The sequence below is a fragment of the Neopsephotus bourkii genome, unplaced genomic scaffold (assembly GCF_033783945.1).
Source record: "Neopsephotus bourkii isolate Nb327-2 ecotype Australia unplaced genomic scaffold, CSIRO-AGI_Nbou_v1 NB_272, whole genome shotgun sequence".
Taxonomy (NCBI): Eukaryota; Metazoa; Chordata; class Aves; order Psittaciformes; family Psittacidae; genus Neopsephotus; species Neopsephotus bourkii.
Window position 1 is genome coordinate 1,797,501 of NW_026900781.1, and position 21,096 is coordinate 1,818,596.

Sequence of the window (21,096 nt, forward strand, 5' to 3'; positions counted from 1 at the left end):
ACCAAGACAATATTCTTTACGGTATACGAACTGGGACAAATTAACAATATTTTTTGGATAATTCACCTTATCAAAGGATTAAACTTTCTTCTTCACGATGGGGCTGCATGGTCAGAGAAAAACAAGGATGTGCAAAGTTTGTGTGGAGATGAAAGAAAGTGGTAGGTGGAACTACTAAAAACATTACAGAGAAGAGTGCAATAGGGTGAAGAAACAGAACAAGCCAAGGGGGAAGGTAGTCAGAAAAAAGCAATACAAAGCAGAGACTGCTGTTGGCAGGGTCACATTAAGAAACAGAGGCCATATAAGTTGAAGGCAATTAGAACACAATAAATGGAAAAAAAATTCCAACAGTTCCTTCAAAGAAGGGAAATAAACAACTGCCCAACCACTTTCAAACTTACAGCATAGTTCTTTTTATTTTTGGTGGTTTTTTTGGGTGGGTTTTTTGGGTTTTGTTTTTGTTTTGTTGTGGGTTTTTTTATTTAGTTTATGTGATAGAAGAAGCCTATCCCTCAAACCCTGAAGGCACCAGTAAAACTGATTTTCAGCTCAGTCACAAATCATCTATCTTTGCTTTTATAAAACAAAATATTTAAGTAGATTCCTGGGAGACTATGAGATTAAGAAAAGATTCCACAAAGTCTCTAAATCATAAAATAAATGAAACTGAACACTGCTTTGTATAAACAGTGTTTGGGGATACATTCCAAGAGATATGATGCGAAGGGAATTAGCTTTAAGAATATGAAGAGCAATCCACTCTTTGCAAACTAATCCACAATCTAAACCACATTATTTTCATCCACTACAAGCCGGAATGATGATTTTAATGCTAAATCTATTCACAGGCTTGCACTCTGAACTTAAGGTAAAAAAAGGCAGAGATCATATTTGTTAAGAATATGACAAACTTGTTACTTTAAGGGTGCAAACAGGAATAAGCAAATTGCCTTAGTTAGAACAAATACTATGCCCTGATATGCACAGAATTTTCCCTCTATTCATCACTGTACATTAAGATTTCATGTCATGTGAATCATGATGGTTCCTGAGCCTCCTGTACTTAGAGAAATACATCAGACTTCAGCTGCATAAATTAGTAAATCTCATAAATAAAAACACACCGAAGCTCTGTCTTGCTGTACATAAAAGAGAAGGCTAGCCAGCTAAACAATAATGCCTGTAGAGCACCCCGATACAAGATGTCACCATCAGATGAGCGTCTATTTCAGGAATCTTCTGCAGGTCTCTGAAAGATCCTAGTTTCTGACATGTAAGACACTCCTCTTTCATAATAACAGGAAAAAAAAATTAAGTTGCTTTGAACACAACCACCACAAAAGCTAATCTCTCTGTTCTTCCTACGTAATTCCTTTCCATACTGGGAAAAAAATGAGCAAATTCTGAGACACATGAAAAGAATTCTAGTAATTATTGTTACTAATTATTAAGGTGATGCAAAAGAAAAAAATACAGGCTTTTCTAATAATCACAAGAGCTCTTAAAGATCTACACAGTTGTACTATCAAGCTTTTAGAACTCTTAAGTTCCTGGAGTGAGTGCATTCATCTTTACTGAGGAAAGCATACGGAACAATTAAGTTAAAAGTTTCAGATTTCTAATAAGATATGCATAAGAAAAACAAATAAATCCACACAAAAAAAAACAAAACAACAAAACCAAACCAACAAACAAAAACCAGCAAAAAAAAAACCCCACCAAACCAGCACCAAAACACCAAAATCAGTGTCAACTATGGTACATTGCTCTTATTACGAACACCTGACACACAGAACATAACCTTAACATAGGAAAAAACATAATGGTCTATTTCCCCAACATCAGTATTTTGGTTACCACCACTTCAGCTTGCACACTGCCACCACAGCACTGCTGGCAGAGCATTATGAAGGTGATGCAGCTCTAAGCAATCGGATGAGGTTACAAGTATCCGAGAGGCAGTGCCCTTTGCTCCTACCCTCTCCACCTCCCAGCAGCTGCATTTTGCCAATGGCATGATTAACTCTGCATGGCAACAAAGCCGTAAGGAGCAATGCAAGCAAAAAAGCAAACTCCTGCAACTGATTAGTAGCACTGGAGGCAGCAGCTGAGAGAAAACAGCCACCAGGGACTGCCTTGTTTAACAGCTCACAGGGACACTCAAACCAGCTACACAAGCAATCTGCTTTTCACATTGTCTTCTGTAGAACAACAAATTTCAAATGGTTTCTATTTTTTTACCCCAAAGCATTTGCTTTAGCCTACAGGTTACTACAGGTGAAGTGCACTGTGTTGCTAGTGAACAAGCAACAAGCTGTTGCTATTCCATAACGATCTATTTTAAGAGTTGTTCAGTCTGTTGTGAGATTTTAGGGACTTTTGCAGAAATTATTTAACTCCACCACTGACCTTCCTCAAACACTGGTTTGACATGACCTTTATCTGCTAAGTTAAATGGTAACATACTCCTCTTTAAAACACACTAAAATACAACAAAACCAAGCCACTTTTAATGGGAGTCTCTGAATCGGAAACTGATGTATCGCAAAACATCAATGAGTGAAAACAAAAATTTAAGACTGTAGGTTAGACATGGCTTATGGCTGGTCATTCACATCTGGAACATATCATTTTTTATCTTCCTATACCCTTATAAATAGGGAATGTACTTAACATTGCTGGAATTTTTACAGTTAGCAAAAATCAATGGAATAGTTTGATATTAACTCTAAAACATACAGGAAACCGAGAAATTTACTCAGAATACAGAGAAAATACTTTCTCACTATCAAAGAGCCATTCTCCTGGCTTGTTTTATATATTGTTATAGAACCATTATTTTGTTTAGAACTAAACAGTTATCTTTGCACATACCTTGCATTGCAGTGGGAGTGTAAACAAAGTGGTACCGGGTGAAGTAGAATTCACCTGGTCACATGTATGTGTGTTGATTCAACATCCATGTTCTATGTAGCACAATAACATATCATAGCATAGACAAGCCCTTCAGTTCAATATTTGAGCAGCAGTTAAGCTGGGTGACTCAGATGTTGCCTAGCAATGCAGTGCACCATGCTAAATTACAGTAACGACGAAAGACCCATCACATTACTTAGTATACCAATTGCATAATATGTTTAATTGTTGCTTTCAGAAGAAATTAGATGTTAGGGCACAGGTTTTCTGGAACTTTAACTTGTGAATTGATAGCAGGCCATGTCACGGAACAACTTAATTCTGTAGCCCAGGGATATAACAGCAAAGTTGATAAGCAAGTGATGATCTAATATTATTTTCCAGATGCCAAAGAAAATACATTAGGATCAAGTTTGCTCTAAGGCTACAGACATCATGTGCATGCAAACCAAATAGCAGTAGTATCTGAGATATAACAGTATGTATGAGAAATGAAGCCCAATGCCTTGAACTGATCACTTTCAATTCCTGTTTTTTTGTTGTTTGTGTTTGTTCCTGTTTCTTCCCATCATCTTTGATCTCTTCTGCCCCAGTTTCCCCATTCATAGTCTTATCATTTTATTACTTTGGGAGAGAAGAATGTAAAGAAGAGTATAAATATATATATGGATATACACACACACACACTGCTGTCTGAGAAGCACTGGTAATGTGGATAAAAATGTCATATCAAGACTCCGAAAAGAAGCAATTGCAAAAGTCATAGAGACTGCTTCAAAAGAAACAAAGGAGTGTACAAAACCCCCAAATAAATTGGCACAACATACTAGTTTGCTTTAAGTGAATGCTGTCCACACACACACTCAAAGAAGTCCATCAAGAATTTCAGTCTCATTGTTTTAGTATAGTGGTATAACGCTAGTAATCTTCCAGTTCTCTATATAAAACTGAAAGCCTCATTCCTATACATGGAAATATACCCTTTACATACAGTCATCTGGGGACTGAAATCCACACTTGTGCTGTTTCAGTTAATGGAGTTACTGGTAATGACAGTAGCTAGATATTCTTTCTGTTTCAGAGTGAAGGACACAGAAATTTTGCCTTTGGTTTGCCAGAACACTGCTGACTGTTTCCAAGCATCCTATATTCTAAACCCAGATCTGGAAGAACAAGCTTGGTTCCTGTGCTGTTCGGATCTTTCTTCCCAAACTTTTCAGGGAAGACAACTTTCGTCCTCTCCTTAATTAACACTGTTCAGCCTCCCTGAGACACTGTAGACTTTGGGAGGGGTATTTTATTTTCCATCTTTTGCTAATTTCCTTCCTTTGCTTAGAGATAACAGCATATGGAGAGAAAAGCACCAGTACTACATTCCATGTATTTCTTCATGGCCTTTTCTTCATGGCCTTATCCCAACAACTCTCTTGCGCACCAAAATAGGGATTCTCTTCAAGGGAAGCTGGTGGCTAAGCACTTTCTTGGACAGAAGCTCTGGGCAGAGGAGACAAACTAAATTTGGGGGCTACTTATTACCTGTAGGTGACAGCTTTCTCAATTTTATTGCATAACAAAGAAGTGTTTTTAGGAAGATTATGCACAGAAAAGTGCTATATAAACCCTTTTCTTCTAAGAAGTACTTGCAATTTGTCATTAAGAGCCCCACAGCAACTTTTATAATTCTGCTTTTATGATAGGCCTTACATGCCCACAGACACAGAAAGGGACTCAATTTCTCATACAGACTGTGAACATCGAATAAGAAAAATGTGCAACTGAAGTTACTGGGCCCATGGATAATAGTACAGCAGGATAAAGTCAACACATTTTTAAGGTCCTCCTGAAGCTCTTTAGGTAACAGCAAGTTGTTTGCGTTCTTTGAGAGGGGATTTCATGGTGTGTTTTCTTCCCTCCGTCTATACCAACAAACAGGATTGATGACGTTATTCTACCTCTCTTACAGAGAAGACCTGTGGCATAATATAGAAGAACTACTAGTGTTAACATAGGTACTCGTAAACAGAAATTTAAGTCAGACTCATGAATGTCAGCCTTTGAGGTAAGAATGGCTTTCTAAGGAAACTACAGTATGCTGCACTATCAAATTTAAGGTTGTTCAAAGAGTGTGTCAAGGCAGGCGAAGCATGTATTTTGAGTAGTGAAAAGTGGTATCAGCTTCTGGGAACACATAAATCTGCTCCAGCCAGTCTCTTTCACTGCAAATAAAGAAGTGGATGGTAGGTGTCCCTGTTTTAGGAAGTATTTTTCAAAAATTATTCCCATAAAATAGGGAGAGAAAAGGACAAGCATAGAAAAGACTTTTGAATGTAGAAATGTAAATTTGGTCACAAAACACTAGGAAAGTAAGTTTTGTGGGCAGACAGAGGGAATTGAATTTTTGCATCACTTTACCAGAATAGAAATATTTATTACTTCATGGCTTACCAGTGAGGACATTTTCAAATAACCAAGAGCAACACACACAGAGAAGAAGAAAACCAATACCAGTTCTTAGATTTTTATTTGCTTAAAACAAGCAACATAAAAAAAAAAAATCAGCAAAGCACCAACCATGAGACATGTAGTATTTAGCTTTCAGGCTAGATAAGAATTAGGGAAAACACATTACTATTTTGATTTGCACTGAATGGTTACTATGAAGTTTAATTCTGATGTTAAAACATAACAGCAGATGTAGAGGAAGAAGGAGAGTGTTTTGAATGCTGCTTGTAAGGATTAGCAATGTAACTATTTTTGTACTAATCTGAAGCACGCTAGGCAGATTACATGTTGGACTTCCTTTACAGAGGCTACTGTTTTGTCAGGAGTTATATTTAAGATTATTTCTACTCATTTTGATGCATTACTGCATATATTTTAATTATACGTATATATATTGCATAGTCCAAGTAATTTTGATGTTTCAATCATAGTACACAAAATACATTTCCTCGAATTTATTTGTCTCACTCCAAGTATATTGTGTTCAACCACACCCCACGCTCTGTTGTCACCAATGGAAACAAATCATTTACCAAAGGGCTGTGCTAACAATCTTGCTTTCTACGAAGACCAAACCACAAAAGCAACTCTAAATTTAGGCAACAAAAAAGCATTCTGCACTTTAAATAGGCAAGAATGAGAACACTGCAAAAATGCCAGACAAAATAAATAAATAAGCTTAGTTCGTTAATTTCCCTCTTGGTTAATTAACACCTATAAATGACCTTTAGCATTGACAAGTCCAACTTCATCCAGAAAGCCAAGGTTTAAGAATATCTATCCAAATAGGATTGATTACTGATTACAGCATTGTGAGGAACACAATTCAATCTGATTTTTTTTTTCTTTAAAGGATGGAACTGCATTCCTGAGTAAGCTGATGTGACTGCCAATGAGGTGAAATGCAGAGTCATCACACTATAGTAACGTTGATGTTACCATTTCTACATTTATCTGAAGCACAGAACATACATCATTTTAGACTGAAATTAAACCTTGTCAGAAATAATTTTTCTTTATATTGTTTGGAATTAAAAACATATTGAAATGATCCATTAAGAAAATTCCCTTCTCTCTATCTTTGTGTTTTTCAGACCGTGTCTCTGCATCCTTAGGCAATGAAACCATTTTTATAATTATAATAGAACAACTAAGTGTTGACTTTAAGTTAAGAAAATTGTTGTCTGAATGACTAAATACTTCAGCAAACATAATAACTCCTTCTAAGTTTAACACACAGAAAAATCACATGCTTGAACAGGTACATAGAATCATAGAATAATTAGGGTTGGAAACCTTAAGATCATCTAGTTCCACCCCCCTGCCACAGGGGCAGGGACACCTTGCACTAAACCAAGTCACCCAAAGCTCTGTCCAGCCCAGTCTTGAACACCACTTTTTCATATGTAAGTTTGCTTAAACCTATTTCAGTTTTAGTCTTCTGCTCAATGTTTGTAGAGGAGGTCTGCAACTCTAAATTTTTATATCGGTTTAGTCAAAAAGCATCTACCCTTAAGCAGAAAAACTAAAAGTTTGCCACTAGAAAAACTGACTTTGTAGTACCAAGTACAGCAGCAATTTTATGTTCCAGCAAGAAATATAACTGAAGCATCTACCTGTATTTCAACGAAGAGAGGAATGGTAAAAGAGTCAAACCCCTGTATTTATTTCTTATTTCTGGACATTGAAGTTCGGCAATGTAAACTGAGAATTAGAAATCTCAGTATTTGCTTTCTCCTAAAGCCAGAAGACACGCGCATTACTGAACTATAGTCCTAACAAGAACATATCAACACATTCTGCACGAAAATGTCTAGAATATTATTTTTATTATTTTCAAAGAGTAGCAGAGAGAGACAGTCTACCACTTAAATCCAAACAGTACTTGGAGCAATTCTCTAAAGCAGAAGAGCAAGCAGACTTTCTTGCTCTTGGGTTTGCAGCAGTACCACAACTGCTAAATTTAATTTTGTTTTAGCAACAGTTTAGTGCAGATTTATTTATTTTTGCTTTTAATGGTTCAAAGAAAAAAATGAATATATGTATTTAGAATACTGAACATGACTCCTTGAAAGGCCTTTGGAAACTAACGAGTACAGTTCACTTACACAAGCATGACCTGTTTCTATAAGTGGCAGATAAAATATTTAAAAGTATGACTTCTAATTAGACTAGCCTATTTCAGTTGGAAGGGACCTACAAAGATTATCTAGTCCAACTGCCTGACCAGCTCAGGGCTGACCAAAAGTTAACACCTGTTATTAAGGACATTGTCCAAATGCCTCTTCAACACTGACAAGCTTGGGGCATCAGCCACATCTCTAGGAAGCCTGTTCCAGTTGTCTGACACTCTCTTGTTAAAGAAACGCTTTCTCATATCCAGTCTAAACATACCCAACATACCCTAAAGAACTGTTACTAATCTAATTATTTTAGATAGTGTTCATATACAGATAATGCAATATACACCAAAGAATATTATCTGGATTTGGCTGTTAGTTTGTGTATGTGTATGCATGTGCATGTAGTATTTTGCTTCTTAGTGCTTAACAAAAATAGTAAGTTTATTTAGTTCCCATTGTAGATGAAAGAACACGTCTAATTGTTAGAAGCTGTAACATTATATTATGCAAAGGTGATACATGTTTTGGCATAATAGTAAAAGCCATGCTGTAGCTTATCAACATGTTACTGGATCTTATTTTTGTAGGTTTATTTGCTAATTAATCTTTTGCTAATGAAAATCTGGAGCAACTGTTTACTATTACTAGCAATTGTGAAAACATCAGGGAAAATTAAAACACAAATCCTTATCATAGTTTCTTGTGTGAAATGTTTGTGCAAAAAAAAAAAAAATAACAAACTCTTACTGAAAGTCTGATGTACACCCAAAATCAGTTGAATCTGGGTAAAGAGTGTTACATTTATGCATCCTCCCAATCAATTTACTATATTAAATATTTTCATTTTAAACACTTGAGAGAATAATTAGGAAGAAGTAGTTCAGAATTCTTAGAGAAATTATTAAAGAGCTTTTCTTTCTATCAGATGGAAGACAAAATAATTACGCACTATAAACATTGTTTCCATTTTATTCTATTTTAAAATGTATGTTGCAAAGACTAAAATAATAAAAGGCCACTTTAATCCACGTAATGGTACGTCTCACCTGTCTCTGTCAATGCAACATTTAAAAGCATCTCTTTATTAGAAACACAAATCAATACACTCAGGGGACTGCTATAACTGCTTCAAGCAATTTGTATTATCATTTCATTCTTGATGTTCCTACTCAGAGCAACTTGCTATGAATGGTGTGAAAATGGCAACCTGTCACAATTGATTTTTTCTAAACCTCTTGCAAGAATTTTTTCCTTTATTAATATAATTAATCATCTTGGTACTAAACACAGGTTTAGGTTGTAAGATAGAGCCTACAACTGAAGTTTCATTTTTTCATAATTGAGGGCCCTCCCCAGCTCACATTAGAAACATTACCAATGAAATGAAGAGCTATTTGCTTTGTTTTGAACTGAAAGAACCTCATGCAGAGGGAAGCACTCAAACTTCTGATGTTTTTTCCACAGAAAAATCTCCTGACAGCGTTTTCAGTGCTTACAAAAACCCCTGGAAGAGTATTCTGGGTACTGACGGGAACCTCAGTTACCTTGCTCTACTTACTCAGGGAGCCCAAGTACGTTTCAGTAGTCTGTTATAAACATTCCTTAAAACTACTAGGTAGCTTTAGCCAAATACTTTACAGTAAAATAATCTAAGTGAAGTGAAAATTAATGTCTAGCTGTGAGACAGAAGTATAAAAGTCTGAAGATGTGCATTTATACTTCAAAGACCAATGTTTCCATTGGTACTTGTAATGCTCCTATCTAAAGGAAGAATAATTTTACTTCTGAAATGAGACTGAAGCAAAACTGACTTAGAATCACAGAACAGTTTGGGTTGAAAGGGACCTTAAGGATGATCTAGTTCCAACCCCCTGCCACAGGCAGGGCAGCTTCCACTAGACCAGGTTGCTCGAAGCCCCCTTCAGCCTTGCCTCAAACACTTCCAAGCATGGATTTCTCATTCCAAACTTGCAGATTTTTGGGTTTAGGTAAATCTGTTTTTTAAGTTTAAAAACAAAAGTAGGAAATCACACAGAAAGGCTAAATTACCTTATTTTTTGGATTGGATGTGTTCAATACACTTCTAGTTTCCTTGCCTGTGTAAATGACAACACCAATTACAGTTCCTGAAAAACAAACAAACAAGAAGTAAGGCAGAGGTGTCAAGTATCACAGAGTAACAGAACAGTTTGTGTGGGAAGGGACCTTAAAGCTCCTCTAGTCCAACCCCCCTGCAATGAGGAGGGACCTCTTCAACTAGATCAGGTTGCTCACGACTACATCTAGCCTGCCTTGAATGTCTTCAGGGACATTAAGTAGTTAAGAGAAAATCTGACTGAATTAATGCTTGTGGTAATTTACTATCCCTCAAACAAATCAACTCATGAAAAAGCCCAAACACTTATGCAATGTCCATCCTAGCATGAATGGCATTTTTCAGAAGTGACTATGAAGGGTTGTTGTAACTTCTTTAATTAACACTCATAGAAATGACAACATGCTTCCCTTTTCAATAGGGACAATATTTTCATTGTAACTGCTTAAAAATTTGTATTTTAACTTAAAATATTCTCCAACTGTTTTCAGAAGTTAATGCACAGCATAACTGCATTTCACAAGGAATACAAAAATGAGTACAATGAACACATCACACACAAATGGCCTGATATTCTGTCATCTATTATGATGCAAAAATCTACTTCACTCCATTAATTACTTTGATAGAATCCCATACAAAAATATTCTCCTGTTTATTAACTTCCTATAATGATTCCCCAGTTCCAATTATCTTTCAGTCAATTTTTACTGCATGGCATAGTAAAATTTGGCTTCAGCATCACTAAATAAAGTTTTATATTAAACAAAAACTTAGGGTTTTATTAATATGCCACTATCACACTTCATAGCACAACACAACTCCCTTATTTCTACTACTTTTTCAAGTGACCTGAAATGCTTTATGGCAGTACTACCAATAATATTTTTTGTTGGCTTTATGCTGTAAAGAAATAATTAACATGTCAGAAACACCCTGCTCAGAAAACTTTAAAAACTGCAGAAATATTACATGTACATCTGGCATTAATTAACTTAATTCATCTTTGGAAATCAGGACCACGTGCCAAGAACTGCTATCGCTACTCTTGTAGTGTAACAGGTCATAAAAAATTGAAGGAACACACAAAGAAAGAAAGATGACAGTTAAAGATGTCAGCATTAAAAGAAAGGAAGTTTCATTTACTGAAAAATGAGAATGAAAGTGAAAACTTTGAGTCCACACACAAAACATCAGGGACTATACATTACATCTTCTGGATGATAAAAAATTAGTTTCTCCTATCATTTCCCCCTCTGTACTACAGCCTTTTTGTAAGACTTCCCTTGACATAACATTTTCCCCAAAGCTGCAAATCTGCACATTAAAATGGAGGTAATATGCCCCCAATACATCCCAAAATTCCTCTTGACTTTTGTAATAATCATTGATCCATAATTCTGAACTCTTTCTACTGGTCTCTAACCAACGCCCCTATTCCTTTGGGACACTTTATTTTGAAGTGATCCTCTGATCTGACCTCTGTCCAACAGAGTACACTGGATGACATCCTGTAGAGAATCCCCTTCTGCACACCCTGACAATCTCTGCCTTGGTAGGTCCTTAGCTCAGTGAAAATTGGGGAGGACTTTTCTGTTCCACCTGGCAGCTTTACACTAAATTTCATATGGCTGGGCTGCTGCAGCAGCTCAAGAGAAAAGCCATCCTTACTTGTCTCCATTTTGCTTCTTGAAAAGTTGGTTTCAAGGGTGAACGCTGGATAAAATCTATTCTGATGACTGAATTTTGATCACAATTTTGGCTAAACCTGACTTAGCTGCTGCTTTCACTACGCTGTTGATCTTTGCTTTTAAAGGTCTGAGAATGTTGGCTACTAGCACAGCATCACTATTGCCTAGGGTTCCTTAGACTTGAATTACATCAGTGGAGGGAACTCGAAGACTAATTTTAGTGGTGTCCCACAGTGCTGGGACAATTCTGGTGTTCTGGACGGGTTTTCTTACCCACTATTCTTCTTCACTATCCTCAGCAAATCTAAGTTTATTACCAGCTGTGAAGATGCATACTTGGACTAAACGGTGCCCTGGCCCACAGTAGAAAGAACTGAATTCAGTTCGGAGTTCCTGGAAGCACAGCTGGACTACAAGCCTGGGCTTATTACAAGCAATGATTCAAGTGCAAACTGACTCTTATTAAGCAACCTCTGATTGGGAAGGGCAGAGTGCCAACGGACAGAGAAGTTACAGGAGATACTGCTAGAATAAACTTCTGGGCCTGGACAAAATGCAAAAGAGGGCTTGTGCAGAATGGGCATGCACAAATAGCCACACATGCTCTGATTCTGGTGTGTGATCCCCGGCACTATATGAGCCATATAAAAACAAGAGAGTACTCAAAATTAATTAAATTTGTGTGTAGGACACGGCACAAAATAGTGTTTTTTACAGCTGTGCAGTTATACAAATTGTTCTTATTTTATCTAAAGTGACTTTGAAAGAGTGACACCTGATCAAAAAATTCCATTAATACAAATCACCCCTTAACAGGTATCTCAGCAGGTCTCTCAGAAAACTGCATTATCTTGTTTGGAGTTTGAACCACACTGATCATTACAGTAAATGGAGAGCAAAAAGTTAAAAGTTCATACTTCAGTGGACCTTTTGAGGCTTTTTAAATTTTAATAGCTGAGTTTCCCCTCTCTTTCCAAAAGGAATCTACCGAAAGCTTTCAACAAGCAAGCACCACAGTCAGTAATGTAACGGACACAAATGATCTGAGAGTAATTTAATTAAGGACAACCAGAATACTTAGTGGTTTAAATTATTTGGCAATATTTAAAGTTGTCTCTTCAGTGATAACAGTTTTAAAGTTTTCACTAACCAAGCCTTCCTTTTCTTTCAGGCAGTATTAATTCCACAGCATTAATATAGATATTAAGAATGGCATATAGACTCCATACCTTTCTGAAACTCACTGGGCTGTTGCCTGTAAGTGGAAAAGTCAGAATATTTTTTCCTATCTCACTTCTGAAAGAGCAACAAAAGGATGGCTGCATGCTTTGGATTTGAGAGAGGGGCTTTTGATTTCCACCCCTTCCAGAGGCTTCCACCATGATCCTGGCAAATTGGTCTTTGTAGTTTTTGGGGTTCAGATAAACATCATACACAGCCACCAGATCTATATCAGGGCTTCACAGCAAGAGGCAGAAAGCACCTCGGATTTGGTAGCAGTCAGAATGTCCATTTAGGTATCTAAGCTATCAATTCTGAGACTAGAACATCTAGGTATATATTAGGTGTGACAAAGTGTTGTGGGTTTGTTTTTTTTGCCATTTAGCTTACTGTTATTCTAAGGGTAAGGAGACATACTGAAACAAAGGAAAGTAAGCACCTTCCAAACGTGCAAGTTTGAGAAATCTCACTATCCTGATATAAACTGTTGATATAAAAAAAGCTGTGGAAGAGCTTACGTTGTTTGACACTACATGACTTTGTTAAGCCAATTTTGTGGTGCTTAAAATAAAACAAACAAACAAGCAAAAAAATCCTCTTAAAATTATAGCAAATGTTTTTCTTGCCGCTTGTACTCTCTAGCAATAGACTTTTTCCTTTCTTTTTTTCCTATCGAATCCATTACTGTAGTATCCTGATATTTTCCTGAGCTTTTGTAATTTGCACTCAACATGCAGTTGGTAAGATTCCTTGAAACCTCTATACATTTACATTTACTGTTACTGATCTGCAAAGATGATTGATTTGTGGTCTCTCTCCACTAGAACTGTCAAGACATCAGCAACCAAAGCTCAAGTTTTCTGAGGTGTTCCCCACATAATTCCCCAAACACTCTTCTTAGCCTGACCTTGGCACTCTGTATCACCTTGACAAATAGCAACAGCATGTTGCTATATATATTTGTCTTATACCTTGGAGATAGTGGGCTCACCTAGCTGATGCAAGTGTGTTTTATGCAACATGACAAAGGGAAGATCAGGAAATTCAGCATATATATAATCACTGGAAGGAGGAAAATGGGAAGGAGAACTCCCCCCTCAAACAACTGCCCTGTATGTCCTACGCAATGCGTTTTTACAAATTAAAATGAGGCTTTGTATCTGAAACTCAGCTACAATCCCAGGCATCAGTGATGTAGTTCTTTGCTCCACCCCAAGACTGAGAGCAGCAGTCAGTAACAGGTCAAGATACTAGTGCAGGTTGACAGAGAATGCTTTATAACAACCCCCAGGGATCGGCAAGTACATAACATAGTCCCAACAGTAACAGGGCACATATTTGCTCCACTTAGTAACATGGTGTCCAGGCTGCTTAAAGCCTGGACACCAAAAGGAGCACCAAAAGAAGCAGTCTTCCAATCTAGGATGCTGTAATGACTGCCATACTGAAGAGTTTTCTCGTGAATGAAGAGCTGCACAGGCAACATTGCAGGGTAGAATTCTACCTCCTACCATATGGGCACAGGCTACAAACCCACTTTCTTGAATCAAAGTGGCAAAGTAATAGAACAGTAGGCTTGTGCATGAGCATCGTATACTTCTGGGTGAAAGATTCCTGCATGTAAAAGAACTGTGAGCCAAAACAGTAAGGAGTCACCTCTGTGCCTGAGGTGAGCTAGATACCTATGGAGTAGAAAAATTGCATGACTTTGATATGCTACTGGTTGTTTACTCTTCCATTTTCATGGAATCTGAGTGGCACTTGTCTGCAGAGGTTGTATGCAAGCATAATCTTCTACTAAACTTTTCAGATTATATTCAAGGACTACGACAGGCCATGATACTGGAGGGGATGCAGAAGTACCTGCAAAGTTGTCCATCAGAGTCCATCTCTGATACCCTGTCACAGCAAGCTTTAAGTAAGGCAGTTATAGATGTTTATCACACAGTCAGTGACAACTGTTTTTATTAATAAGGTTTTTAGTTGTCACAAACCTCAGAAATTCAATTCTGAAGTCTAAGGAAAAAAAAAACAAAAACAAAAAACCCAACCCTAAAAAAAGTTAAATTTAATTAGGTAGCATCAGTTATCCTAACTTAGCTATGTACACTCAACTTGGAAGCAAGATGTAAACAACTGAATGACACATCAGTTATCAACCAAACCTAGAACATCTTAAACTGATAATTATTTTGCCTTATGGTCTTCTTCATGACTATATGCACAGTGCACCTATAAGACCTTATAAATTCCTTATAAGCAACAGACTGAAGGCCGTAATTTCCTACTCTCTGTTAAAGTCCTAGTCCTGTCAAATGCTAAAATTAATGCAATGATTAATTCTGAGGCAATGATTAATTCTGAGGATCTGGATTCAAGATGCCATATAGAACAAGCAAATATCCAAACAGAAATCTTACAAGCTTAATAACTGCACTACCTACATGAGAGGAGCATATTATGACAGTATTAAACTGTAACTAATACGTGAGATGACAGAAATGTAATTAATGATATGCCAACATTTTAATTAGAAGATACGATTAATGTCACAAAATCAGTAACTGAATGAAACTGTTTCTCTCTGCAACCTTAACCAACTTCTGTATGCACATCATAACACCATTTTTAATTATCATATGTTATTTTTCCCTTCAGAAGCGTCTGCATGCAGTCTTCAAGAGCCACTCTGTAATTTCACTTTGTGTCATCCAGGAAGTATCCCTTACAGACCTATTTCACTATTCAAAACCATGCTCCAACAAGAGAACTATTTTCTTCTAAGGTTCCCTACTATCATCATTAGCAATGAACCTAAGTCCTTCATAAACAAACCTTCACAAGACCCTTCAGAAGTAAAACAAAAGCAAAAAAATAAATCAAAACATATGCTAAAGCATAAATTTTAAGGAGCACTGTTTCCATTCATTTGGTTGACAACTTTAGATGGAGCATCAAGAAGCTTCACAAGTTAGCTAAACTAAACAAAAAGCAAATTACCTATCTTGGAAATGAAAACATGAACTGGTTTTAATTAAAATTCAGAATTACTGCTACAGAATTTCTGATTTTGCAAATATATACTCTTTGAGTGTAGCTTTCCCTCTTATATGCAACTTTGGGGAAAAATGAACTCAAATTTACACTGCACCAAAATTTATAATTCATGAGCAGCATCTTTTTATACAGTTACAAATCGTGGCTAGTTAAGTTAAAGATCTAAGAACAATTTTAGGTATCACTCATTTGACAGAAAGACTAATTTCTCAGTGCAATCAAACCAAACAACACTGAGCATCAAAGAACATGACTATGTTTTTACACTCTGGAAAGGAGCGTTCAGCCACAGAATCTTCTGCCATCTCCTCAACATTGAACTCTTCCCCACTGAACCCTCAAGCAGGCCCTTCACTGATGTAAGAAGACTTTACAGCAGGGACTAACTTCACAAGTTGGGTGGAGACCCTTGTTTTACTTTTTTTTCCTCTTCCTCCAAACAAAACTGTTAAGGAGGATTAAAAAGGTATTAAAATATTGTGGATAGCACGATGAAACCGATGGGAAGGCAGACAACAGAGAAGAGAGAGATGAATCGGCTGGGAGAAAAAAAAGATTTTCAAAAGCCATTAATATTTCACACTGTGAAAATAAAGATTTTTAGATACATGATCAGCTTTGCTAGTGTAACTCTTACCTGAGGCAACAACAGTGCTTGCCCATAACGTATTTTCTATGCTTAGGCTTTCATGAACTGCTGGATCACTGTCTTCCTGTTAAAATTATGAACAAATAATAAGTAAATCAGCATCACAAAATAGTCATAGTTAAGAACAGTGCCAAACCAACTGAATAACTTGCACAGGATGTCTGCATCCCTGTATCAATCACTGTGTAGTAGTATTCATTTCACATATTTTGTTTGTATGCACACAAAAAAATAACTTTCCAAGAAGTGAAATATCGATTGAAGTTGATATTAAATTATATTCACAGAAATCAATTGTGTTTTAAAAGGAATATATTCTTATCCTCAGATAAGAAGAACAAACTGAAGAACAGCTTGCTATACCAAACAGTTAATGTGAGTTACGAACGCTAACCACCAAAAATTAATACCCAGTTCTTTATGACAGTTTGAATCATCTATAATCCATACAATAAGTTATGGTCATCATCATTTCGTAACCTAGCTGACATTATATCAACTTTAGAGAAGACTATTTACACTTCTAAAAAAAATAAATAAATAAATGTACACTTGTGTTGTCTCACCACATACTTAGAAAATACATATCCAGTGGGACAAACACTTCCAATGAGAAATTGCTTCCATGACTATTTTAAACTTCCCACTCTTTTTTAGTCTCCTCTTTCCTCCCAAGCAATAATGGTCCATAGACTGCAAACAGACTAAACCTCTCATAATCAATTTGGAGAGTGTACAGACTTGTTAGTCACTAGCAGCTGTGAAATGTGCCATTTACAATGAAAACTTTAAGAGGTAGGATAATCAAGTGTATTTGACAGAATTACAGATTGTGCTAAACATTTTGCAGGAAAAGGAAGACCACTGATTTACCAAAATACACAATCAATTCTACATAACATCAATAATCAAAACTTATGTCCATTATTAATCTCTGTTTTGGAACAATTACCAAGCAGAAGATGTGCTGCTTAGAAACCTCTAGTCCTAAAGGAGAAAGATCTCAAACTAAACAGACACGCTTCTGAATGCATTTCAAAAGATCCCTATACAGCAAGGACACTATAGCTCTTTTCTCTGAACTGACGCAAAACCATTGTTCAAAAAGCACAGATAACCATTCTGTCAAAAATAGAGGGGAAAAGAGAGAGAATATAAAATTAGCTGGAAGAAGAAAACCACAAGTTTTTAATGAAGACTCAGACCAGAAGTAAAAATTCTGTCAAGACTCCTCAATGTACTACAAGATTAGTCTTTCATTAGGAAAAAAGAGAAATATTTTTTATTCTTACCGAAGGAATAAATATTGCAAGAATTATTTGCCATACACTGAACAGTTAAAATACATTAGGTTTGAGATGACAGCAACTGCAAGCCCGCTCTGATGGAGTAATGTATCATGTAGCTGGGGAGTACTTCAGTAGTTGGGGAGTACTACAAAGAGCAGAAGTGAATTCTAAGTTATTGCTATATAGCAACAGAAGTACTTAATACTGAAAGACCAAGGAGTGTTCAGCTCTAGAGAACTAAAAATGTATCTATGAAGGTAAAACAGAATTAGCAGCTCTAGCAATACTCAAAACTACTGGTAGTAGTAGTAACACACAAAGCCTTGATCACCGAAACAATATAGAAAAAGTACTCCGGCCTACCTCAAAGGGTTATCATTTATAGCAATTATCAATCATCTAACTTTCATAACCTATTTCCCGAGAAGAATTCTTTTATATGGTTCATCCACATCATAAATTCATGAATTACCCATGGGTAATTTTTCTTAACTTCATAATGCTTAGATTCCTGGTTTATGATTTTTCCTGGGTTATTCAAACTGTGATTATTTCTACTTTCTGAAAGCCTAGTTAAGCAGTGTATAGACATGTAAGTCTAAGTAGAAATTACCTAACAATACTAATCTTTCCAGAGTAAGATACTAATAATATCGTAAAAATACTAACTGCAGCTGTTTGGGGCATGGCAGTCAATGGAGAGATTACCATCTACACATGTCGTGGTTTCAGCCCAGCCCACTTGCTCACCCACCCCACTCCTTCTTTCCACCCCCCCACCCCCCCCTTCCCCCCCAGAGGGATGAGGAGGAGACTAGAAAGAATGTGACTCCCATGGGTCAAGGTAAGAACAATCCAGTAACTAAGGTATAACACAAATCACTACTGCTACCACCAATAATAATAAGGGAAATAACAAGGGAAGAGAATACAACCGCTCACCAACCTCTGACCGATACCCATCCTGACCTGAGCAGTGACCCAGCCCTTCAAGGTGACTCCCCCCAGTTTATATACTGGGCATGACATGCTGTGGTATGGAATACCCCTTTGGCTAGTTTGGGTCAGGTGTCCCTGCTTCCTCCCAGCTTCCCCTGCTCCTTGGCAGAGCATGAGACTCAGAAAGTCGTTGGTCGGAGTAAACATTACTGGGCAACAACTAAAAACACTGGTGTTATCAGTGCTGTTCCCAGGTTGAAAGTCAAAACCACAGCACTGCACCAGCTACTAAGAAGGAGAAAAATGACTGCTACTGCTGAACTCAAGACGGTATCCACCCTTTATTCCATACCATTCACATCATGCTCACATCCCACATTTTCAATATAACATCACTCATATACATATATATATATATACACACACACACAGAGATCATTCCTTAGTGCATGGACCGATCCCTATAAAGCTGCTGAGATGAACTCATGATGTCAAGGCTCCATCTCTTGTAACAGCCTTTCACAGCAGGAGAGAGAGAGTGTGCAGTGTTGGATCGTTGCCTGCTGATGACACCGCAGAACTCGTCCAGTTTTGTCAAAGTACATTCTTCATTGGGATGATGGTCAGAGGGAAGTCAGGGCCAGTCACTGGTGACCTGAAAACATCTAGTTGGTGGGCTATAAAAGTGTTACATAGCAGGCAACAGCATCTACTTCAGTTCACTGGCTGTTTCCACCTAAAATCAAATCCCTTTAAGGTACACATTGGCCTTCCCCATCTTTCCCACATTACCCACTAAGAATAGGTGGGTCCCTAAGCAAAAGCAATCCCACGAGTGGGTTTGCCTTTACCTGAAGCAGGAATAACCCAGACTGTCTTCCCCAGCAAATTCTTTATGTGCACCACTGGAAATTTATCCCCTTCTACAGAATGCAAAAGTTCTGACTGGGCTGGGCCAGCCCTGTTGGCAGATCCTCTGGTGTTGACCAACCAGGTGGCTTTTGGTAAATTCGTATCCCAATGTTTGAAAATCCCACCATTCATTGCTCTCAATGTGTTTTTTAACAGCCCATTGTACCATTCGATTTTCCCAGAGGCTGGTGCATGGTAGGGGATGTGATATACCCACTCAATGCCATGTTCTTTGGCCCAAGCGTCTATATGGTTGTTCCAGAAATGAATCCCATTGTGACTCAATTCTCTCTGGGGTGCTGTGGCACCACAAAATCTGTTTCCCAAGGCCCAGGATAGTGTGGCAGTGGCATGGGGCACAGTGTAAGTTTCCAGCCATCCTGTGGTTGCTTCCACCATGGTAAGCACATGGCGCTTGCCTTGGCAGGTTGTTGGGAATGTGATATAATCAATCTGACAGGCCTCCCCATATTTATACTTCAGCCACTGTCCTCCATACCAAAGAGGCTTTAACCATTTGGCTTCCTTAATTGCAACACGTTTCACAGTTGTGAATAACCTGGGCAATAGTGTCCATTGTTAAGTCCATCCCTCAGTCACGAGCCCATCTGTATGTTGCATCTCTGCCCTGATGGCCTGAAGTGTCATGGTCCCACCAGGCCAGAAATAATTCACCCTTACGTTGCCAATCTAAGTCCATCTGAGCCACTTCAATCTTAGCAGCTTTATCCCCTTGTTGGTCCTGGTGTTCCAGAGCATGAACATCTACATGGCGTACCTTCACCATTAGGTTCTGCACCCGGGCAGCAATATCTTGCCACAGTGCAGCAGCCCAGATGGGTTTACCTCTGTGCTGCCAGTTGCTCTGCTTCCACTGCTGCAACCACCCCCACAGGGCATTTGCCACCACCCATGAGTCAGTATAGAGATCAAGTACTGGCCACTTTTCTCGTTCAGCAAAGTCCAGGGCCAGCTGGATGGTTTTCACCTCGGCAAACTGACTCGATTCACCCTCATCTTTCTGCAACTTGTCGTTGAGGACTCCATACAGCTACTTTCCATCTCTGATGCTTTCCCACAATACAGTAGGACCCATCAGTAAACAAGTGTTCTGGGTTCAGCAGTAGCAGTCATTTTTTCTCCTTCTTAGTAGCTGGTGCAGCATTGTGTTTTTGACTTTCACCCTGGGAACGGTGCTGATAGCACCAATGTTTTTAGTTACTGCTCAAATGTTTGGTCTGGCCAAGGACTTTCTGAGCCTCATGCTCTGCCAGGGAGGAGGGAAAGCTGGGAGGAAGCAGAGACAGGACACCTGACCCAAACTGACCAAAGAAGTATTCCATACCACAGCACGTCATGCCCAGGATGTAACTGAGAGTTACCGGAAGGGCTAGGCACTGGGGGGTTGGACAAGTTATCAGCCGGTGGGTGGTGAGGTGTTGTAATCTCTTCCCTTCTTATTTCCTTTATCATTATTATTACTGGTGGCAGCAGTGGGATTTGTGTTATACCCGAGTTACTAATAATGAGAAAAAATGACTGCTACTGCTAAACCCAGGACAACAAGGCATACTGCTTTTTCACTTTCTGACAGTTTATTATATGGTGGGGTCTCTGGACCAGTCACAATGGGGTGCTTTTCCCACCTCCTCCTGGTCAGGCCGATTTCAGCCTCCAGTACAGTCAACTCTTGGGATCC

General features: G+C 38.0%; 1 protein-coding gene across 6 annotated transcripts in view; it reads right to left on the bottom strand.

Annotated features, from left to right (window-relative positions):
- ATP9B (ATPase phospholipid transporting 9B (putative)) overlaps positions 1-21,096 on the bottom strand; it is a 167,526-nt gene that overhangs the window by 59,777 nt on the left and 86,653 nt on the right. For all 6 annotated transcript variants that reach the window (XM_061346370.1, XM_061346367.1, XM_061346366.1 and 3 more), the window contains 2 exons: positions 16,246-16,321; positions 9,594-9,670 (listed from right to left, as the gene is read on the bottom strand). In XM_061346370.1, the coding sequence (XP_061202354.1) occupies positions 9,594-9,670; positions 16,246-16,321 (153 nt within the window). The remainder of the gene's footprint in view (positions 1-9,593; positions 9,671-16,245; positions 16,322-21,096) is intronic.